This window comes from Mustelus asterias, chromosome 6, assembly GCF_964213995.1.
Source record: "Mustelus asterias chromosome 6, sMusAst1.hap1.1, whole genome shotgun sequence".
Classification (NCBI taxonomy): domain Eukaryota; kingdom Metazoa; phylum Chordata; class Chondrichthyes; order Carcharhiniformes; family Triakidae; genus Mustelus; species Mustelus asterias.
Window position 1 is genome coordinate 83,416,649 of NC_135806.1, and position 19,951 is coordinate 83,436,599.

Below are 19,951 nucleotides of genomic sequence, written 5' to 3' on the forward strand. Positions count from 1 at the left end.
TAATTACTTGAATGGTGAGTCTGCATAAACATTCAGGAACATAACATTCCTGGTTGTCAGAAAGTAAAGGGATGAGGGCCAAAAGCCATTCGACTGTTTGGCATAGAAACATGCAAACATATGAATTAGGAGCAGGAATAGGCCACTCAGCCCCTTGAGCCTGTTCTACCATTCAACAAGATCATGGTTGATCTGATTTAACCTCAGCTTCATATTCTTGCCAACACCCAATAACCTTTCACCCCCTTGCTTATCAAGAATCTACCTACTTCTGCTTTAAAGATATTCAAAGAGTTCAACCACCTTTTGAGGATAAAAATTCCAAAGTCTCATAACCGCCTGAGAGAATCTCTTTTCCCTCATTTCTGTCTGAAAGAACAGGTGACCCCTTATTCTTAAACAGTGACTCCTAGTTCTCGATTCTCTCACAAGAGGAAACATCCTTTCCAGATCCACCCTGTCAAGTCCCCTCAGGATCTTATGTTTCAATCAAGTCACCTCTTACTAAACCCCAGCAGAGCCTAGCCGGACCAATCTTTCCTCGTAAAACAACCCACCTGTAATAGTAAATACAAAAATGTTCATGTGTGTTAACTGTTGTCCCTTAAACATAGTTTTAGAATAGCCAGTATAGAGTACATTTGCCTGTTTACTGACAGATCAAAATGTATATGTAGCACCAGCTATATGATACTATTCCTTCAGTTCTATTTGTTCTATTTTATCATATCATCTCTTTGTTGTAGTCATTGTATTAGCTAGCCTATTATTTCTAAACAAAGGATAACTAATCTCTGGCAGAAAATTCAAGGCAATAATTCAATCTTGGGTTGTGCTGATTCAAGAAAACTGATCTTGTTACACTCACGGTTTTGGATGTCATCAGAGCTACTTATTGAATTGGACTGCCAGTCATTTGTTATCCTCTGTCACTTTCAATAGGCACAAAGGCCCCAATATTTACAGGGAGCTGGAATGGGAAGGGTGGAAAGAAAAGAGGCCAAAAAAGGTTGAAGAACCTGGCAAGGCCGAGGATGTGGAAGAGCTGCCAAATGTATCGGCAGAACCTCATAATTACTTATGTGTTCTGTAACGCCAAGAAATGGTGAAGCAGGGAGAAATAACTGTGTAGCTGGTGGCCTGGGTGGAATATCAGTGGCAGGAGACAGGGAAGGAGAAGGACTGGCAAATATACCTGAGGTATAATGGTCAGAGTGTAAGTTAGCCAATATTTGTAGCACAAAGATTTCCCAATGACTTTGCTAACTGCCTTAAGACACGATTTTTAATGTTTAAATGCATCATTTTACTACTTCTTCATTCCCTTCTCACACCCAGAGTCTGTTTCTGTAGCTAGTTGTTCCTGGAACAGCCGATCGCCAGAGGCTATATCTTAAGGGGTGCTATTTTACATCAAGCATGACAGACCCAGGAGATTCTCCCACTCTTACTGCCTGCCATAAGCGTATTGCAAGGATTGAAAGGTTGATAATCAACCTGTTTGGCTGCATAATGAATTCACTTTCTGTGGCCATCAAATCCGGGAGTCAAGTTGAACCCGAAGCTTCAGTCTCAGAGGAAGGGATGCAGTTTTTCCCAGTTCTCTATATGGGCCATTGTTCTGAATTAAGTGAGATGTTGGGTCTGATTTTACCATCAAGTTGTGCCTGTTTTCAGGCACAAAAACTTGGTAAAGTCGGACGTGAGGCAAGTAGCGCGATCTGCACCCACCTCTGCTCCGGTTCCCCTTTACCAAGGCCTGAAAATGGCCACGATCGGGACCATGCCCAAAATGGGTGCAACGGCCATTTAAACACATTTGAATGCATTTAAATTGAATTAATGGGCTGCACGCCCAACTTTACTGGCACTTCCCCCTTTACCACCGCGTTCGCCCATCCGGAATCGGCACGAAACAGACCTGCTCAATAAAAGTCCGATTCGGGCGCTCCATTAGTGAGGGTTAGTGAGGAGGTAAGTGTATAACGTCCGATGGCTCTCTGTTACTAATGAGTGTCCTTTTGTTGCGGCCATTTTCTTTCTCGGGTCAGATATATATATATATGTTTTGTGCGGAGAGGAGGGGAATAATAACAACCCCTCTCCCGGATGGATGCAGAGAGAAAAAAATAATGTCATGAAGACCGGATTATTAAAAAAATAAATAAGCAAAAATAAACACCCTCCCCGGGAAGCGGCGAGTTTTTAAAAAAAAATTTCCTCAGGAGAAGAAATAAATGAGCTGGTTAGGTTGTGGAGTGTGTGGGGGTGGGGGGGTGGTGCTGTTGCTCTGCAGGGTCTCCAATGTCCAACTTGCAGCACGGACCTGGGTCTTAGCACTGACCTCACGTCTTGTGGTGCTGCTGGGTCCTAGCGCACTCAGCACACTTCCAGCTGAAGGATGGGCACAAAGGCCTCGCAAATTGCACTGCTGCAGCCTCTCAACTTTGCAAGGAGCTGTGATTATGGGGTGCATGTAGCTGGGGGAATTAAGTGGGGGGGGCTGGGAATATGGGGAGCATGTGGCTGGGGGAATTAAGGGGGGGGCTGGGATAATGGGGAGCATGTGGCTGGAGGAATTAGGGGGGCTGGGATAATGGGAAGCATGTGGCTGGGGGAATCGGAGGGGGCTGTGATTGTGGGGAGCATGTGGTTGGGGGAATTGTGGGGGACTATGATTGTGGGGAGCATGTGGCTGGGGGATTTGGGGGGCTGTGATTGTGGGGAGCATGTAGCTGGGGGAATTGGGGGGCTGTGATTGTGGGGAGCATGTGGCTGGGGGAATTGTGGGGGACTATGATTGTGGGGAGCATGTGGCTGGGGGATTTGGGGGGCTGTGATTGTGGGGAGCATGTAGCTGGGGGAATTGGGGGGCTGTGATTGTGGGGAGCATGTGGCTGGGGGATTTGGGATGGGCATGTGATTGTGGGGAGCATGTGGCTGGGGGAATTGGGGGGCTGTGATTGTGGGGAGCATGTAGCTGGGGGAATTGGGGGGCTGTGATTGTGGGGAGCATGTGGCTGGGGGATTTGGGATGGGGCTGTGATTGTGGGGAGCATGTGGCTGGGGGAATTGGGGGGTTTCTGTGACTGTTGATGTGCTAGGGGCAAGCAGCATTCTGTAACCTTTACATGTATTCCTCTCCATCTCTTCCGTGTACTCCTCCCCTCCCCTCCCCCCACCCTTCAGAGTGACAAGATGGCTTTTGCGATGCAACCAATTGATCTTCCTGTTCTTTAGGTTGCTGCTGGAGCTGAGGAGGAGGAGCCAGAGGAAGAATTGCAAGCACAGGACGCCCGGGCCTTGCCACTTCCAGGACCAGAGGAAGGCAACCACCAGAGGCAGGAGGTGGCTGCCATTCACCCAGAGGGGTGGGGTGGAGGAGAAGGAGGGAACAGAGACCCTGGCAGTTCCATGCATGAATGTCATTTGAACAAATGTCGGACACCATGTGCCGCCAACATCTCTGCCTCCAAAAGGAGACAGTACAACCTGTTGCAGGACCTGGAACCTAGGAGCGGAGGGGTGGCGGGGGGCGGGGCACCCGCAATCAGTGGCTGTCAAATTGACTGCCGCTCTGAACTTTTATGCGACTGGCTCCTTCCAGGCCCCTAGCAGAGATGTATGTGGCATCTCCCAATCTGCCGTGCACCCCTGTGTGAGGCAGGTCACTAAAGCTCTGTATGCCCGGGCTGGCCAGTTCATCAACTTCAACCTGGGCCAGATGCAGCAGGAAGCCTGGGCTGCAGGGTTCGCAGCCATTGCAGGGATGCTTAAAGTTCAGGGGGCGATCGACTGCACACACATCGCCTTCACGGTCCCCTACAGAATCCACAGAGATTCGTCAACAGAAAGCGGTTCCACTCCCTGAATGTTCAGCGAGTGTGCGACCATAACATGAATATTATGCATGTCTGTGCAAAACATCCGGGTAACGTGCACGACAGTTTCATTGTCAGGAGCTCAGACATCTCGAAGGCATTTGAGAAGGAGCCCAGTCTGCGGGGATGGCTTGTAGGTGATATGGGTTTCCCGGGGGGAAGGAAGGAGGTGCTTGGGGATGAGGAGCTGGAAGCATGCAGGGTGCTGGGGATGGGAGGATCTGGGGAAATTTGGGAGAAGATGCAAGATGGGGTTCAGCACTCACCCTTGCTGCACGGATGAGGTCATTGACTTTTTTCCGGCACTGCTTCCGGGGAACCAGTGCCCTGGCACTGAAGTGGTGACTTCCTCCCAGGCTGCATTTCCATCAGCTCCCTGGGTCTGCGTCCTCCTGGGGGGAAGAGGGTGTCCCGCCTCGCCTCTGCTGCATCCAGCAGCCTCCCGAGGTTGCCCTCTGAGAATTGGGGGGCTGGTCGTGCGCTCATTTTGTGAGGGAATGCCTGCCTGCCTGCCCATTCTTGAGCTTTTAATGGAGCTGCCCCTCATTAGGGCAGATCAGCTGCAGGCAGAACATTCCAGCAGGTTCCATGCAGTTTGCTTGTTAGCATTGAGGGGAAGGCAAGTGAGCACTTGCAGCTGTGCTGATGGGGAGGGGGGCAGGTGGTGGATGAGAGCCTCAACGTTTGGGGACAGGGGAGAGAGAGGGAGGTGTCACACAGCCATCAGAGTCCGGAGGAGATGGGGGCCTTGTGCGGGAGGGTCTGGGGTGAGGTGAGGGGGATCACCAAGCCTGATATCTGTAGGGTGGTGTGGGGAAGGTGGATCTCTCTGCCTCACATCACTGGGGGGGGGAAGGGGGTCTGCTGCCACTCTTCCTGAGATCAGTGGGGGGGAAGGGGTAGGGGCCTGGGATCGTTCTGGATGGTGGATGGGTGAGGGAAAAGGGGGGTCAGTAATGTTAGGGGGGTGGTGGAGCAATGTCTGTGGGGGCCAGGGGAAAGCATTATCCGGTCCAGGAGCGAAGTGGTAGGGGAGCATTATTCTATCATTTTTTCTGTGCATGCGCAGTTGGAGGCACTGATCGGAGCTGCAGTGTTTCGGATGCATTAAGCCCCGCCCACAGGCTTCTGCAGTGTGATTCGGAATCGCTGATTTTTTTTTCAGGCAGAGTGCGTATGGGGGCGCCTAAGAACGGGTCTAAAAGTCGGATCTGAAACACTCCCAGATTCAAGTCCGCCCAGCACTTAGAATCAAAATGGCAAAATAGGGCCCATTGTATCTAAATGCAGGGGTGAAGTTGAGGGTGAGGGGAGGGTGGTGAGGGGATGGTGACTGTGAGATCCAGTTGATTTTACACAGCAGAGCCACAGCAAGCGATCAGCAGCACTGGGGTTATCCTTACAGCAGAGAAGGTTTAGGACAAATTTGATAGTGGTGTTCAAAATCATGAAGAGTTTTGATATGGTGGCACTGTTTTCAATGGCAGAAGTGTAAATAACCAGGGACAAGTATTTTTGATTTGATTTATTATTGTCATATGTATTAGTATACAGTGAAAAATATTGTTTCTTGCGCACTATACAGACAAAGCATACTGTTCATAGAGAAGGAAACGAGAGAGTGCAGAATGTAGTATTACAGTCATAGCTATGGTGTAGAGAAAGATCAACTTAATGCGAGGTAGGTCCATTCAAAAGTCTGACAGCAGCAGGGAAGAAGCTGTTTTTGAGTGGGTCGATACATATCCTCAGACTTTTGTATCTTTTTCCCGACAGAAGAAGGTGGAAGAAAGAATGTCCGGGGTGCGTGGGGTCCTTGATTATGCTGGCTGCTTTGCCCAGGCAGCGGGAAGTGTAGACAGAGTCAATGGGTGGGAGGCTGGTTTGAGTGATGGACTGGGCTACATTCACGATGTATGTAAGGTTAAGTGGAGAACAAACCAGAAGTGACATGAAGAAAAAATGTTTTATGTGATGTGTTATGATTGAGTGCACTGCCTGAAATGATGGTGGAAGCAGATTCGATAAAGAGAATTTGATAACTGTTTGAAAAGGACAAACTTGCACGGATATGAGGAAAGAGCAAGGGGGTGGGACTTATTTCCAAGAGCCAGCATAAACCCGGTGGGCCGAGTGGCCTCCTTCTCTGCATTCTATGATGGTTCTCGCCATGTTACCCAATACTGATCTGCCATTCAGACTCTAAATGGCACGTGACCAAAATTCGGAAATTAAAGGTTAAATACATTATTTCCAATCAGTTTTGATCGAGCCTTGACAGATTAATTAGCTGGCTTCAGAGCAGTGAAAGACATGGTCCAGCACTGTCTAATCTGCAGCCAAGTTGCTGGATTTTGCTTTGTCGCGGTTACACATGAGTTAAGAACACGTTTAGCATTGATTTGCCTATTTTACCTCGGTTAGGAAATAGAATGCCAGCTGTCTCCGTTGTTTGGTTTCTAATGAATAAAATGGGCAGAGCTGATGGGGAAATTAGCCGTGGACTGAAGTGTCCATGGTGTAAAAATGTAACACCCAATGCAGGAAAGTACAGGATTCAATGTCTTACTGTATTGTGTCTGCTGGTATAATCTCTGCTCAGAATGAATTCCATCTGGAACGCTTACAGAAGCGAGTTGTATGAGCGAGAACTGGGTAGCAGTATGTTGCGATGTGAAGGATGCAATTCATTTTAGACGCAGCATGGGAAGTAGCCCGGATTGTTCCACCAGTCTAACTGGAACAGAAAGAAATGGCGAGTCTGGATTTGCATCAAGATTTGCACGTCATGACCCCTAATCATATCTGCTTTGTGTGCTGCAAAAGCTTAGCCGCCTTACCTGAAGCCAGGATTTCCCAGTCTGACTGCTGCTTTATTTTTGGAGGCTGTATCCGGGTTGGCACCTGTTGAATTGGAGCCAATCGGAATCCAATAATAATAATGTCAGAATTGCTCTCGGCATGGCCGGTGTGGATTACACTAAGGTCGAATTATTCCCTTTGAAAGGTTAAACCTCCTGTAGCTCCAGTGATTTCACAAAGTGTGAAAGTGAATCTTCTAGTGTGATATTGAGAAACAGCTGGAGGTGGTGAAGGAGGCGCTTTCTGAATGGAGGATTTTGAATGGCTCCCCTATGTGTGTGTGTGCTGTGGTATTTTGCTATCCTCACTGGGTGAGAATGTGTGAGTGCCGCTGCAGAGCGAGCAACAAGCGGGCAGCTCAGTCAAGCACAACTGAGCCAAGCAGCTGGACACTGCAGCAAGTCTCTCTCAGTGAGATCGGCGGATGGAAGCAGCGAATCGCTAAACTAAAGGCCAGCCCCACCCTCAGTGTGTATGTGCAAACTAAGCTCCAATACAGATAACCTCGCCACATTGCAATATGTTGGATTTTATCCCCGTTCAACCTCTCTGACCTTGGACAGCCCACCTGACTGAAGCTTTAACACAAACTGTGTCTATTATTTAAAGCCTGATTGAGAGAGCGTTCAGGTGAAAAGCTCGATTTCATTTCAACACCTTCTGTGGAGCCAGCGAGACTGAGCCGTTCCCGGGCTCGGGCCGGGCTCCTGAACCCACTATGAGTATTTATTCCAGTGTTTTAATGGCTTTCTGTGAAAAGCAGCCGCCAGCAGGAGGAGATTGCTGCCAGTTGCCCTGAAAGAGGAGCTGGGTGTGTTCCAGCTGACCCTGGGAGGCAGAGGTTGTTCTGAAACCATTAGTCTAACGCTCCCATCTGCCTGAGCGGCGGATGTTGGCAGCTACCAGCCGGTTGGTTGTGCCTCGGTAATATCTCCACTCCACGCCCCGGGCTGGAGGCTGTGGGCGGGGTTTGGACTCGGGGAAGGGACTGGAAACGCCGGAGCTGAGGCCGGAGCTGAGGATCTGAGTGCGGTTCCAGTGGCTGGTGATCACAGCTCTGCAGCCTGTTTGTGTCCCCTGTCTGCCCCCCCGTCTGTCTCCCCAGCTCCTTGTCTGCCCCCCCCCCCCCAGCCTCCTGTGTGTCCCCAGCTACCTGTGTGTCCCCCAGTTCCCTGTGAACCCCCAGCCCTCTGTGTCCCCCCCCAGCTCCCTGTGTGTCCCCCTCCTGTCTGCCTCCAGCTCCCTGTGTGTCCCCCTCCTGACTGCACCACCACCCCCCAGCTCCCTGTGTGTCCCCCTCCTGTCTGCACCCCGCCCCCCCCCCCCAGCTCGCTGTGTGTCCCCCTGTCTGCTCCCTGTGTGCCCACTCTACCCTGGAAACAAGGAGAGGAAAATATTTCCACACGCAACCTCGGACTGACTCTTAATCCGAAAAGTGCCTTTCAGCAGGAGTATGTCCGATTCGGATGATATAAGTGAGTTTGGATTCATCGTTGACAGGATCTCCAAAGGTGAGGTATGTACTCCAATGTGTGTGTGTGTGTCTACAGTACAGGCAAGTCCAGTCTGACTTCTGTCTAATCCCAATCTTTCTATTAACTGAATGCTTACACATCCTGCTAGCTCAACCCATCCTGATCGCAATCTGACTCTAACCAGTACAGCAGACTGTGGGGTACATCCCCCAGGCACTGAGCTGCTTCTCTGAGCTGCTTCTCTTTGGGCTGACTCGCTGCTGGCCATGTGTTGCTGGCAGGGTTGCGCCAAGATATCCGTCAAACCAATGGCTCTCTTTCCCGATCCGCTTCAGCAGGATTGAATCCCAGTGTTTGGAGCAGGTTCACACAATCCCTCCCTCTCCATCCCACCTCATTCACCCCACCCCAGCTCTGAGCAGCTGCTCAGTCCGGAACTTGCACTAACTGGCGGTCAGGCGGATCCAAATGAAGGGATTTACATTAAAACCTGCAACCTTAAGTAGCAGTTTCCAACGGTTCCCATGGCGACCTTTCCTTCGCTCAGTTTCCCTTTCTGCCAAGTTTGGTTGCTGCTCGGATCCGGGCTCCTTCCCATTTAAGACACATCGCGGTCCCCAATCTGACTCCCGCCAGCCCATTCATGTTTAATAAGCGGCCTGAACCAGGCTCAAAATCTCCACCATGTCGGTTAAAATGCACTAAGGTGCAGGTAGTAACTTCCTGAAATAGTGTGAGGTGAGATGTTTGCAGAACTGAGACATATACGAACACACACCGACATATGGCCACACACATACACACACATGAACACACACAGACATACATGAACACAAACACACAAAGACACACATGCCCACACAAACACACACGGGCACACATGAATACAAACACACAAAGACACACATGCCCACACAAACACACACGGGCACACATGAATACAAACACACAAAGACACACATGCCCACACAGTCACACATGAACACAAACACACACGGAACGGATATAGACAAATACATGAACACACACGGACACATATAGACACACAAACACACACACAGACACATACACACACACACATAGACAAAAAACATACATAGAGACACACGGATACACATGAACAAACACATACACATGTAAATACAAACACACATGAACACATGCACACAAACACATGGACACATATAGACACACACAGACACATACACAGGCACATACACAGAGGTTCTATTTATCTCTTTATTGAACAAACTCGCCCTAAAATTGTGATTAGCTTCTCATCGGCCAATGATGTAGATAGTATCCTTCCGGTAGCCAGACACTCCTTCACAGTGTGAGAATGGGGTAGATTTTGTAACCGTTTCTTGTTGATGTGATGTTCAGCATAACTGGATAATTTCTCAATGCTTTGTTATTGTTTAATATGGACCACGTTTAAAAAAAAAACACCTCTACAGATTAAAATATCGATGTGGGGGTTGACTGATATGAGAACACCTGTCTGCACTCTCGGAGTTGTGAGAAGTTTTTACTATGCCAGTGTCAGGAGCTTTGTTGTTTAGTTGCAGCATGAGGTGTGGATGAAGGTCTCTCCCTTTTTGCAGGTTCCCATTAAAAACATCGAACGCGAGTTGATCTGCCCATCCTGTAAGGAGCTCTTCACCCACCCCCTGATCCTGCCCTGCCAGCACAGTGTCTGTCACAAATGCGCCAAAGAGTTACTGCTGTCCCGGGACGATGCGATTACAGAGTCGGACTCGGAGTTCTCCAATCCGGCCACACCTATCAGTAGCCCCAGGGTCCGCCGCCTCTCCTCGGCCAGTGTCGAGAAGCTCGACAGACTCACTAGGACAGGTAGGTGTCACTTCCCACTACTGCTTCAGCCAGCTGAGAAACCGCTGGGTCTAATGTGTACAATGATGGTGTCCCTTCTGGATTGTTTCTGCTGGACGAGGATGTAAATCTATTTGACCAAAGGTCACCCACCTGAAATTCTCTTTCCCCTGATCTATTCAGCAGCTCCAGCATTTGCTGTCTTTTAATTTGCAAAGATTACATGCGGAGCCCCAACCTAAATCCAAAACTTCATGGATGGGGTACATGACAGATTCAACAGCATCATATAAGGTCTGAAAGGGTTATATAATTTAACCCTTTCAGACAGGTTCTACAGACTAGACCTATATTCCCTTGGATATTGAATATTGAAGGGTGGGTGATCTGAGGTGCTTAAGATGATTAAACGACTTGATACTGTAAATCAAGATAAATTATTTCCTCTAGGAATTTGACTAATTATTATTGTCATATATATTGGTATACAGTGAAGAGTATTGTTTCTTGCGCGCTATACAGTCAAAGCATACCATTCATAGAGAAGGAAATGAGAGAGTGCAGAATGTAGTATTAGTCTTAGCTAGGGTGTAGAGAAAGATCAACTTAATGTGAGGTAGGTCCATTCAAAAGTCTGATGGCAGCAGGGAAGAAGCTGTTCTTGAATCGGTTGATACATGTCCTCAGAGTTTTGTAACTTTTTCCCGATGGAAGAAGGTGGAAGAGAGAATGTCCAGGGTGCGTGGGGTCCTTAATTATGCTGACTGCTTTTCCGAGGCAGCAGGAAGTGTAGACAGAGTCAATGGATGGGAGGCTGGTTTGAGTGATGGACTGGGCTTCATTCACGACCCTTTGGAGTTTCTTGTGGTCTGGGACAGAGCACAAGAAGGGTGCCAGAAAAAGGGAGCATAATCCCAAAATTAGAACTAGGACAATTAGGGTGATGTCAGGAAACATTTCTTCATGCAAAAGGCAGTGGCAATCTGAAATTCTTTGCCCCCCCCCCCAAAAAAAAAGCTGATAGAAAATTTCAAAGCTGAGATTGACATATTTTTGCTGGACAAAAATATGAAGTGATTTGGAAGTCATGCAAGTAAATGGAGTTAAGATATGGGTAAACTGTGATCTGATTGATTGGTGACACAGGCTCCACCAGCTAAAGGAATACTGGAACAAACTTTGAGCAATGTTCTTGAATGTAACGGTGTGAGACCATGGAAAAGTATATTGCTAGGGAGGTGTCAAGCCTCAGGTTTCAACAGAACCTGAGGGTTGGTTGGAGCTCCTAGCAACTTTGCAAACTTAATCCCAGTCAGAGTTTACATTGAAAACAGACAGTTGCATGTGGTCACAAAATAATTTTAAAAAGGGGCTGTCTGGGGGCAGTAGTGAATCCTGTTTGGGCCACAGATCCTGTTTCTCAGCCTGCAGCATCATTTTGGCATTGTTAGATGCAAATAGCATTCTGCAGCTATCAGTTTCGGACCAGAAGTGCACACAGTATAATCACCGCCCGAACATAGCAATATTGATTGGTGGGCTATTTTAGTGGTTTTAGTTTTCGCAGATATCTGCTGTGTTAATAGATCAGTGAATGTTCTAAAAAAAAACAGTTCTGCCAAATTCAGAAGTTTTTCTAACTGCTCAGCTTAATTTTAAAAAAAAGTTAACTAAAATATCAATGCAGTTATGAGACTTAATATTACACTTCATTGAGTCATGGGACAGATTTTGACAAGTTGATGCCCTGGCACAAAGCTTTGCATGGTGTGAGTCCATGAATTACGTTGAGAGGATCAGATCAATTCATCAGTGTTTTGTCCCTGAGGTGGTCTTACATCATTTGGCTTGACACCCACCACAGTATAACTCTAGCCCAGCCCATTAAGCAACATAAGTAACATAGGAACATTTTAAGCAACTTTATTTTCGAAGGTTAGCAGATGGTGGTTGTCTTGTCAGCTGTCTTCTGGCATTATACCGTGGGCGGCACGGTAGCACAGTGGTTAGCACTGCTGCTTCACAGCTCCAGGGTCCCGGGTTCGATTCCCGGCTCGGGTCACTGTCTGTGTGGAGTTTGCACATTCTCCTCGTGTCTGCGTGGGTTTCCTCCGGGTGCTCCGGTTTCCTCCCACAGTCCAAAGATGTGCGGGTTAGGTTGATTGGCCAGGTTAAAAATTGCCCATTAGAGTCCTGGGATGTGTAGGTTAGAGGGATTAGCGGGTAAATATGCGGGGGTAGGGCCTGGGTGGGATTGTGGTCGGTGCAGACTCGATGGGCCGAATGGCCTCCTTCTGCACTGTAGGGTTTCTATGATTTCTATGATTAATATTTATCAGGCATTTGGGAGGGCTGGACAGGAAGCTCTGCACTTCAGTGTATGCGCAGAGTTCTGCAGCATTTGGACAATGAACAACACAGTACTTGGAGATACCAACCTGGCATTTATTTATGCTGATACTGGTTCAGAGTGATATAACACCATAACTAGTAGCTGTTATATTAATAGATTAGTAATCCAGAAGCCTGATCTAATAATATAGAGAACATAACTTACAAAGCCACCATGGAGGTTTGAGAATTTTGAATTCAGTTTAGAAATCTGGAAATACAAAGCTGGTGTCAGTAAGAGTGAGCATAAAGCTAATTAAAACCTGGCTATTGTCCGTTTGGGAAATAAATTTGTCCTCCTTACCTGGTCTGGCCTAAATGGAATTGCAGTCTTAGACCAATGTGGTTGCCATGTAACTGTCCTTTGATGTGGGTCTAATAAGCCACTCTGTGGTTTCAAACCTCAAAGAAGAAGACCGACTACCACTTTCTCAGGGAAACTAAAGATGGACAATAAATGGTGGTCTTGTCAGCAATGTGCACATCCAGAGAATGAAGAAAAGTCATAGAACCATAGAATCCCTACAGTGCAGAAGGAGGCCTTTGGCTCATTGAATGTGCACCAACAGCAATCCCACCCAGGCCCCATTCCCACCACCACATGTATTTACCCTGCTATTCCCCCTGACACTAAGGGACAATTTGGCATGGCCAATCAACCTAACCTGCACATCTTCGGAGTTTGGGAGAAAACCCAGCAGACAGGGAAAATGTGCAAACTCCACACAGACACTGATCCGAGGCCGGAATTGAACCCGGGTCCCTGGCGCTGTGAGGCAGCCGTGCTAACCACTGTGCCACCGTCATGCAGTAATTAATTGAAAATTTATCCCCGGCTGACTTAGGCCAGCTATATTGTATTTGAGTGCAACAAATTTCCTCACAAACCTTGCCTCTAATATGCATGAAATATAACTGAAATTAAAATTTGTTTGTAATTCAGGCCAGGATCGACCCTTGTTCAGCCATCTAGAAAAAACACTATCCCCTCATTGTAACAATCAGCTTCTTTTAAAAAAGAATTTTGTCTCCACTCCCATATCAATAAGGAGGGTGGAGGACACAGTCAGCTGTACAGTACTGTCATGCCAGTGATAGAATATGGGTAGAATTTTCATCCCGCAGTGAAGGTGAGTTTGAAGATGTGCATGCAAGCAATTTCTTGCTTGCAGCTGCTATGCTGATCTGCTGGTATGTTTCTGCCCCTGGCCTATTTTCAGGGAGCAGGCTTCTTGGGTGTGGGGGAGGGAGGTGCGGGGTAGTTGATGACTACCCACCCACCAAATTGCAGGTGGCCAATTAGACCAATTAAAGTGCCATGTGAATGCATTCCTCACACGCCATCTGGATTTTCTCGACAGTGGACAAATCCCCATTGATGTGGCTGGGGCTGGTAGATTGAATGGTGGCAGCTTCCCTGAAGCAGGCCAGGCTGGGGGAGCCAGAGGCATGTCCTGCAAAGCAGCCCAGCATGGATCTACTGGATTGTGAATGCCACAGCCACTGCCGCAGACCATCCTGTGGCCTCTGTGGTGGGCTCCTTCCCACTATGTTGGTCTGGCAGCTGTGACCAGAATTTATTTGGTGCAATTTACAAAACTCCAGAGGGTAACTGCATCTTGGGGATGACCGTCCTCATAGTTTGCCATCCACAGCAGTAGTGGCCAACTCTCCCAGTCCAACTGTCACATCTCCAGAGCCTCAGGCCCACCCATTGGCCCTTCTGGCTGTGGAGACAGTCCTTCTTTCTTAATTGGGCAAGGCTTCTGGAGTTGGCCTTGAAAATCTCCTCCAGGGTCCAGCCAGAGCCACCTCTGGGTTCCGGACCTGGAATTCTGCCCTGGATCAGAATCATGGAAGTAAAATTCAGCCTTAGCTGTTTCCTTATTATTTTGTTTTTAAACTTTGACTGTAAAATTAAGATCAAATGTGTCTGAAGAAAAGAATGTACCTCAGTCTTGAAAGGGCAAATGCATATGGATACTATGGATACTTAACAGTTGAATTTTCAGAGCAGTCTGCTGCAAGAACTGATCCTGCCTGAAACCGCCCAGAAGGAATGATATCATCCCTTCAAAGTGATTCGAAGTAGGCGTGCATTCTGTTGGGCAACAATCCAAATAAATGAGACATTAAGGGAATGCATCACTCATCTAATCATCCATTGGACTACACAACACATATACACTATAAAATGAGAGACCTTCTTGAGTAGGATTTTAATGGAACCTTTCTGTCTTCTTAAAATAATAGTTTTTTCCCTTGCGGTCAAAACAACTCAAATTTAAAAATTCATTCATGGGATATGAGCAGCGCTGGCAAGGCCACCATTTGTTGCCCATCCCTAATTGCCCTTGAGAATCAATTGATTTGTATGTGGAAAGGAGAGTAACCCCTTAACCAGCATAAACCTAGATTTGGGATCAAATTAAGTAGTTTGGAAGGTATGTAGTACAGCTCATCTTTATGTTTTTGTTTAAAGTTTGATCATCTGTCATGTGTATCTGACTATTAATTGTAATAGCAAATTGACTGATTAAACATTGGGTGGTATGAATTTCAAATTAAAATTTGGTTAAAAACTAATCCAGGCAAAACTCAAAAAACATATATTGTGATCCTTACCCGAGGGCTTTTCGTTATATAAGGAAAAAAGTTATGTATTCTGTAATTTACCAATGTAACATCCCACGTGTCAGAATAACCATGATATTTATTCCTCATTTATATTCCAACCTTCAGAAGTAGCCCTGTAATGTGAATGTTGAGTTTTCTGGAAGCATAGACCATGACCTCTTTATAGCTGCATTTGTTTCCTCCTTTCAGAAAGCAAAATATTGACAATGCCAAAGGCACTTCTAATGCCTGTTGCTGACAGCATCGATGTGGAGATGCTGGCGTTGGACTGGGGTAAACACAGTAAGAGTTTTAACAACACCAGGTTAAAGTCCAACAGGTTTATTTGGTAGCAAATGCCATTAGCTTTTGGAGCGCTGCTCCTTCGTCAGATGGAGTGGAAATCTGCTCTCAAACAGGACAGAGAGACACAAAATCAAGTTACAGAATACTGATTAGAATGCGAATCTCTACAGCCAACCAGGTCTTAAAGATACAGACAATGTGAGTGGAGGGAGCATTAAGCACAGGTTAAAGAGATGTGTATTGTCTCTAGACAGGACAGCCAGTGAGATTCTGCAAGTCCAGGAGGCAAGCTGTGGGGGTTACTGATAGTGTGACATAAACCCAACATCCCGGTTTAGGCCGTCCTCATGTTTGCGGAACTTGGCTATCAGTTTCTGCTCAGTGACTCTGCGCTGTCGTGTGTCATGAAGGCCGCCTTGGAGAACGCTTACCCGAAGATCAGAGGCTGAATGCCCGTGACCGCTGAAGTGCTTCCCCACAGGAAGGGAACAGTCTTGCCTGGTGATTGTCGAGCGGTGTTCATTCATCCGTTGTCGCAGCGTCTGCATGGTTTCCCCAATGTACCATGCCTCGGGACATCCTTTCCTGCAGCGTATCAGGTAGACAACGTTGGTCAGCGGTCACGGGCATTCAGCCGCTGATCTTCGGGTAAGCATTCTCCAAGGCGGCCTTCATGACACGCGACAGCGCAGAGTCGCTGAGCAGAAACTGATAGCCAAGTTCCGCACACATGAGGACGGCCTAAACCGGGATGTTGGGTTTATGTCGCACTATCAGTAACCCCCAAGCCTCCTGGACTTGCAGAATCTCACTGGCTGTCCTGTCTGGAGACAATACACGTCTCTTTAACCTGTGCTTAATGCTCCCTCCATTCACATTGTCTGTATCTTTAAGACCTGGTTGGTTGTAGAGATTCGCATTCTAATCAGTATTCTGTAACTTGATTTTGTGTCCCTGTGCCCTGTTTGAGAGCAGATTTCCACTCCATCTGACGAAGGAGCAGCGCTCCGAAAGCTAATGGCATTTGCTACCAAATAAACCTGTTAGACTTTAACCTGGTGTTGTTAAAACTCTTACTGTGCTGACAGCATCACCATGTTTATTTTTGACATGGAGTGGGTTGAGCTTTTGGGGAACCAGTGGTTTATTGATGTCATTAGTCTTTTATTGGATGGCGACAACTACAATGGTAAAGTCACAAATGCTGTTTGATTTTTTTAAATTAGAAAGGTGCTCTGCTCAGTCCTAGATGGAGACAAGTGTTCATCACTTGATGTTATCTGGCACCTATTATAGTACTACATCATTCTGAAAATCAGAGGCAGAATACATCTATCAGCCAAATCACCCAACTCTGCTCAAGGAAAGCGGGAACGTGAAGGAAATATATGTTTTGAAGCTTAAACTCTAGGTTTCCCCATGTGGAACTGGAGAATACTCAAATATGATGCACAAATGTGTTGCTGGTTTCTTTGATTTTTAAGATGCATTTTATGCTAAAGATTTTTGGCCATTGAATGTCAGCAGTAAGCATTCCCAAGACAGGTACAGTAAAGTTAGATATTGGCTAAAATCCCCTCTAGCCTGTCCAAGCAACCAACTTCAACCTAACTTCAGAAGAACTATACTACACAAGTTTGACCTTTATAATTTTGCACATCCACTAACCCAACACCAATTAGTATAAGTATAATTACTTATACTGACTGGAAAGGGTTTCCAGTTTACCAGATTTGTGGGTGTCTGTGTAGCAATTATTATTCAGTCTGACATGGCTATTTTTCTAGTTCATGAACTTTAAATTCATTTGCCAAGTGGCAATTGTGTATGTATAAACTTGAATGGTGAATGTTCACACCACATAGGTGGTTATGGTTGGGTATCACAGTCAAGCGCAATTCAAACCTCACAAGATATTTACGCATGTGCACTTACCAACAAACATCAAGTAGCAATTAGGAAGATCAACACTAACTGTTTTTATGGCCACCTAGCCAGAAGCCATTGAAACCAATTATAAGACATTTTGCTATATTAGTTTATTACAGAATAAGTCATATCTATCACAGCTATAATTGAGAATTTGAAAACTCTCAAAACCCAATTTGAATTATACACCATTGCATCCTTTCAAAGAAAGAATCAAAAAGCATCTGGTATGCAATCATTTCCCTATGTAATCTGTGTCTATTTACAGCACTATTGTGGTATATTGAAAATGTACAAAATATATGGCACTGGATACATAATTTTATTGGAATGTTTCAAAGAAGTTAAAGTTGTGTGTGAAAGCACACAAAGGCCTTTGAAAACCCAAGATGACAACATTCAGAAAATGTTAACTCTTTTTCCCACAGAATATTGACCTGCAAAATGTATAACGTAGATCTATCTATAAATATCAGTGAACATAGCACTGTATATGACATTCGAAACACAGGACTATGCTAACCATCTCCTATCCTAACCCAATGGTGTAAGTAGAGCTTCTAAGTAATGAGTAACAATTTTAAAAAACTTCAAAGTGTTGGAAATAGATGGCAGGTCAGTCAGTTTCTGTAAAAAGACAAGCTAACAACCCAGGTACATCTACCTCATCAGAACATTAACTTATGTTTTACTGTTCAATTGCTAATTGATCTGCTGTATGTTTCCAGCAGGTTCTGTCAATATTTAATTAATATCTAACCAAACCAATGAGTGGAAGATGGACAGGTTTTTAAAAAAAAAAATAATGGGATGTTTGTTGTCCATCCCTAACACCCATGAACTGAATGGCTTGATAGTTAAGAGTCAGCCACATTACTCTACGTCCAGAGTTACACGCAGGCCAGAGAGCGAAGGAACGGTGGATTTACTTCCCCGAAGGACTTTAGTGAACCAAATAGGTCTTTACAACAATTGATGATAGCTTCATGGTCACTCACCATTACTGAGGTTAGCTTTCATTTCCAGATTTTCTGAATTGAATTTGAATTCCACCAGCTCTGTGGTGGGATTTGAACCAATGGACATTAGCCTCTAGATCACTGGTTCAGTGACATTACCACTACGCCACTATCTAATGTATCCCACTAATGTATCAGTTCATCATGTGAGTGTAATTATGTATATCACTCATTTTCAGGAACAGGATGTTACACTTCATTCTTTAACCTTCTTGTTTACGGCGGCAATTCCACATCCAAGTCCTAAACACCAGAACTGTAATTATTTATGCAAAGAATGTAAAAAAGATTTATTTGTGACAATAACAACGCTCATTTCACTAGTGCTTCTTAGTTGGAGAACATAAAGCTCTATATTGTGTTTGAGAGAAAGAGGGTGAGGAAAGGAGCTGAGACAGTTACATGGCCAAAGCTTTTGATGAAGTCTTTGAAAACAGGAGCAAAAGGAGATAGCGAGATAAGTTTTGGGAGAATTCCAGATCATGGGGCAGAGTAGTACAGCAGCTAGAAGTTGATGGTGAAATGGAGTGTAGAAAACAAGAAGTAATCTGTTATTGGGGGAGTGGAGAGCATGTGTCACAGGAACAGCCAATAAAGCACAGTGGGATTATACAGTTGAATTGTACAGAGTGAGATTGCCAAGGTATTCCCCAATTCCGCAGGACAAGTGACTTACTATTTATTTAAAGTGATTGCCTGAAAATTGGCTCCAACATCAGGGTTGTTTAAATAATGAACCCTGTAAAAAGCTAACAACACACAATCTATACTAAATGAAAGATGTTTGCACAGTTAGCACTAGCTTGTCAAAAATGCTTCCCTGAGCATACTTATGGCCTAGAAAGAGTAGAGGTGGGGTGGCACTTATTCATTAGAAATTATGAATATACAGAATGTTTTATCGGAATTCTTGATGCCAGGAGTCTCCATCACCATTGGAAAGGGACCGTGTGCTTTGAATGCTGAAGCTGGTCAACATTTTCACACTTTAAAAAAATAACTGTTTATTATCGTTTGTATAAAAATGTTTCATGGCCATCTGATTTATAATCCAAAAGCTGGAAAGAATGTGAGGCAGAGTTCAAGATAGGAAGCACCTGATCAGGGGCATGAATTGAAATATGAATGATACAAACACAATGGAGGTAAAACTGCAGGAAGCTGAGTAAAGATGTTTTTAATTCATTGTGTGATGAACAAGGTGTGATAGTGCGATACAGGGACATGTGCCTGAGTGGCCTATTTAACAATTCTATTTGAATTTGATAACTCTATAGAGAAGTGTTGTACCACTTGAAATCATGTATTTGAAGCAAGTGCAAAACACAAATCTTAGAAAACAAATGTTTCGATTATTTCTATTGTTCATTGCAGGAATGGGCTCTATATGAACGAAAAGCACCTCAGAATCTTTGATCAGTCATATTTTGGGAGGGGTCTTTTCCTCCGGTGTCTCTGTGATTGGCTATTGGAAGAAATAACAGCTTTATTTCAAGCTTCAGTCTGAACTTGCTTTAAACCTAGTCCCATAAATGTGAGGAATGTGATCCAAGCCACCACACTATCAAGTCTGTACTCAATTTTGTTTAAGGATTGGCTAGTATTCCATCAATAAACTAAAAAAGAAAACTGACATTCA

General features: G+C 45.6%; 1 protein-coding gene across 4 annotated transcripts in view; it reads left to right on the top strand.

The window, feature by feature from the left end:
* The first annotated feature begins 7,698 nt into the window (after positions 1 to 7,698).
* The window catches only part of trim36 (tripartite motif containing 36), a 107,989-nt gene continuing 95,736 nt past the window's right edge, over positions 7,699 to 19,951 (top strand). For 2 of the 4 annotated variants that reach the window (XM_078214643.1, XM_078214644.1), the window contains exons 1-2: positions 7,699 to 8,259; positions 9,823 to 10,072. In XM_078214643.1, coding sequence (XP_078070769.1) covers positions 8,197 to 8,259; positions 9,823 to 10,072 — 313 coding nt within the window. In that variant the 5' untranslated portion in view covers positions 7,699 to 8,196. The remainder of the gene's footprint in view (positions 8,260 to 9,822; positions 10,073 to 19,951) is intronic. The other 2 variants (XM_078214642.1, XM_078214641.1) reach the window with 2 other exon arrangements.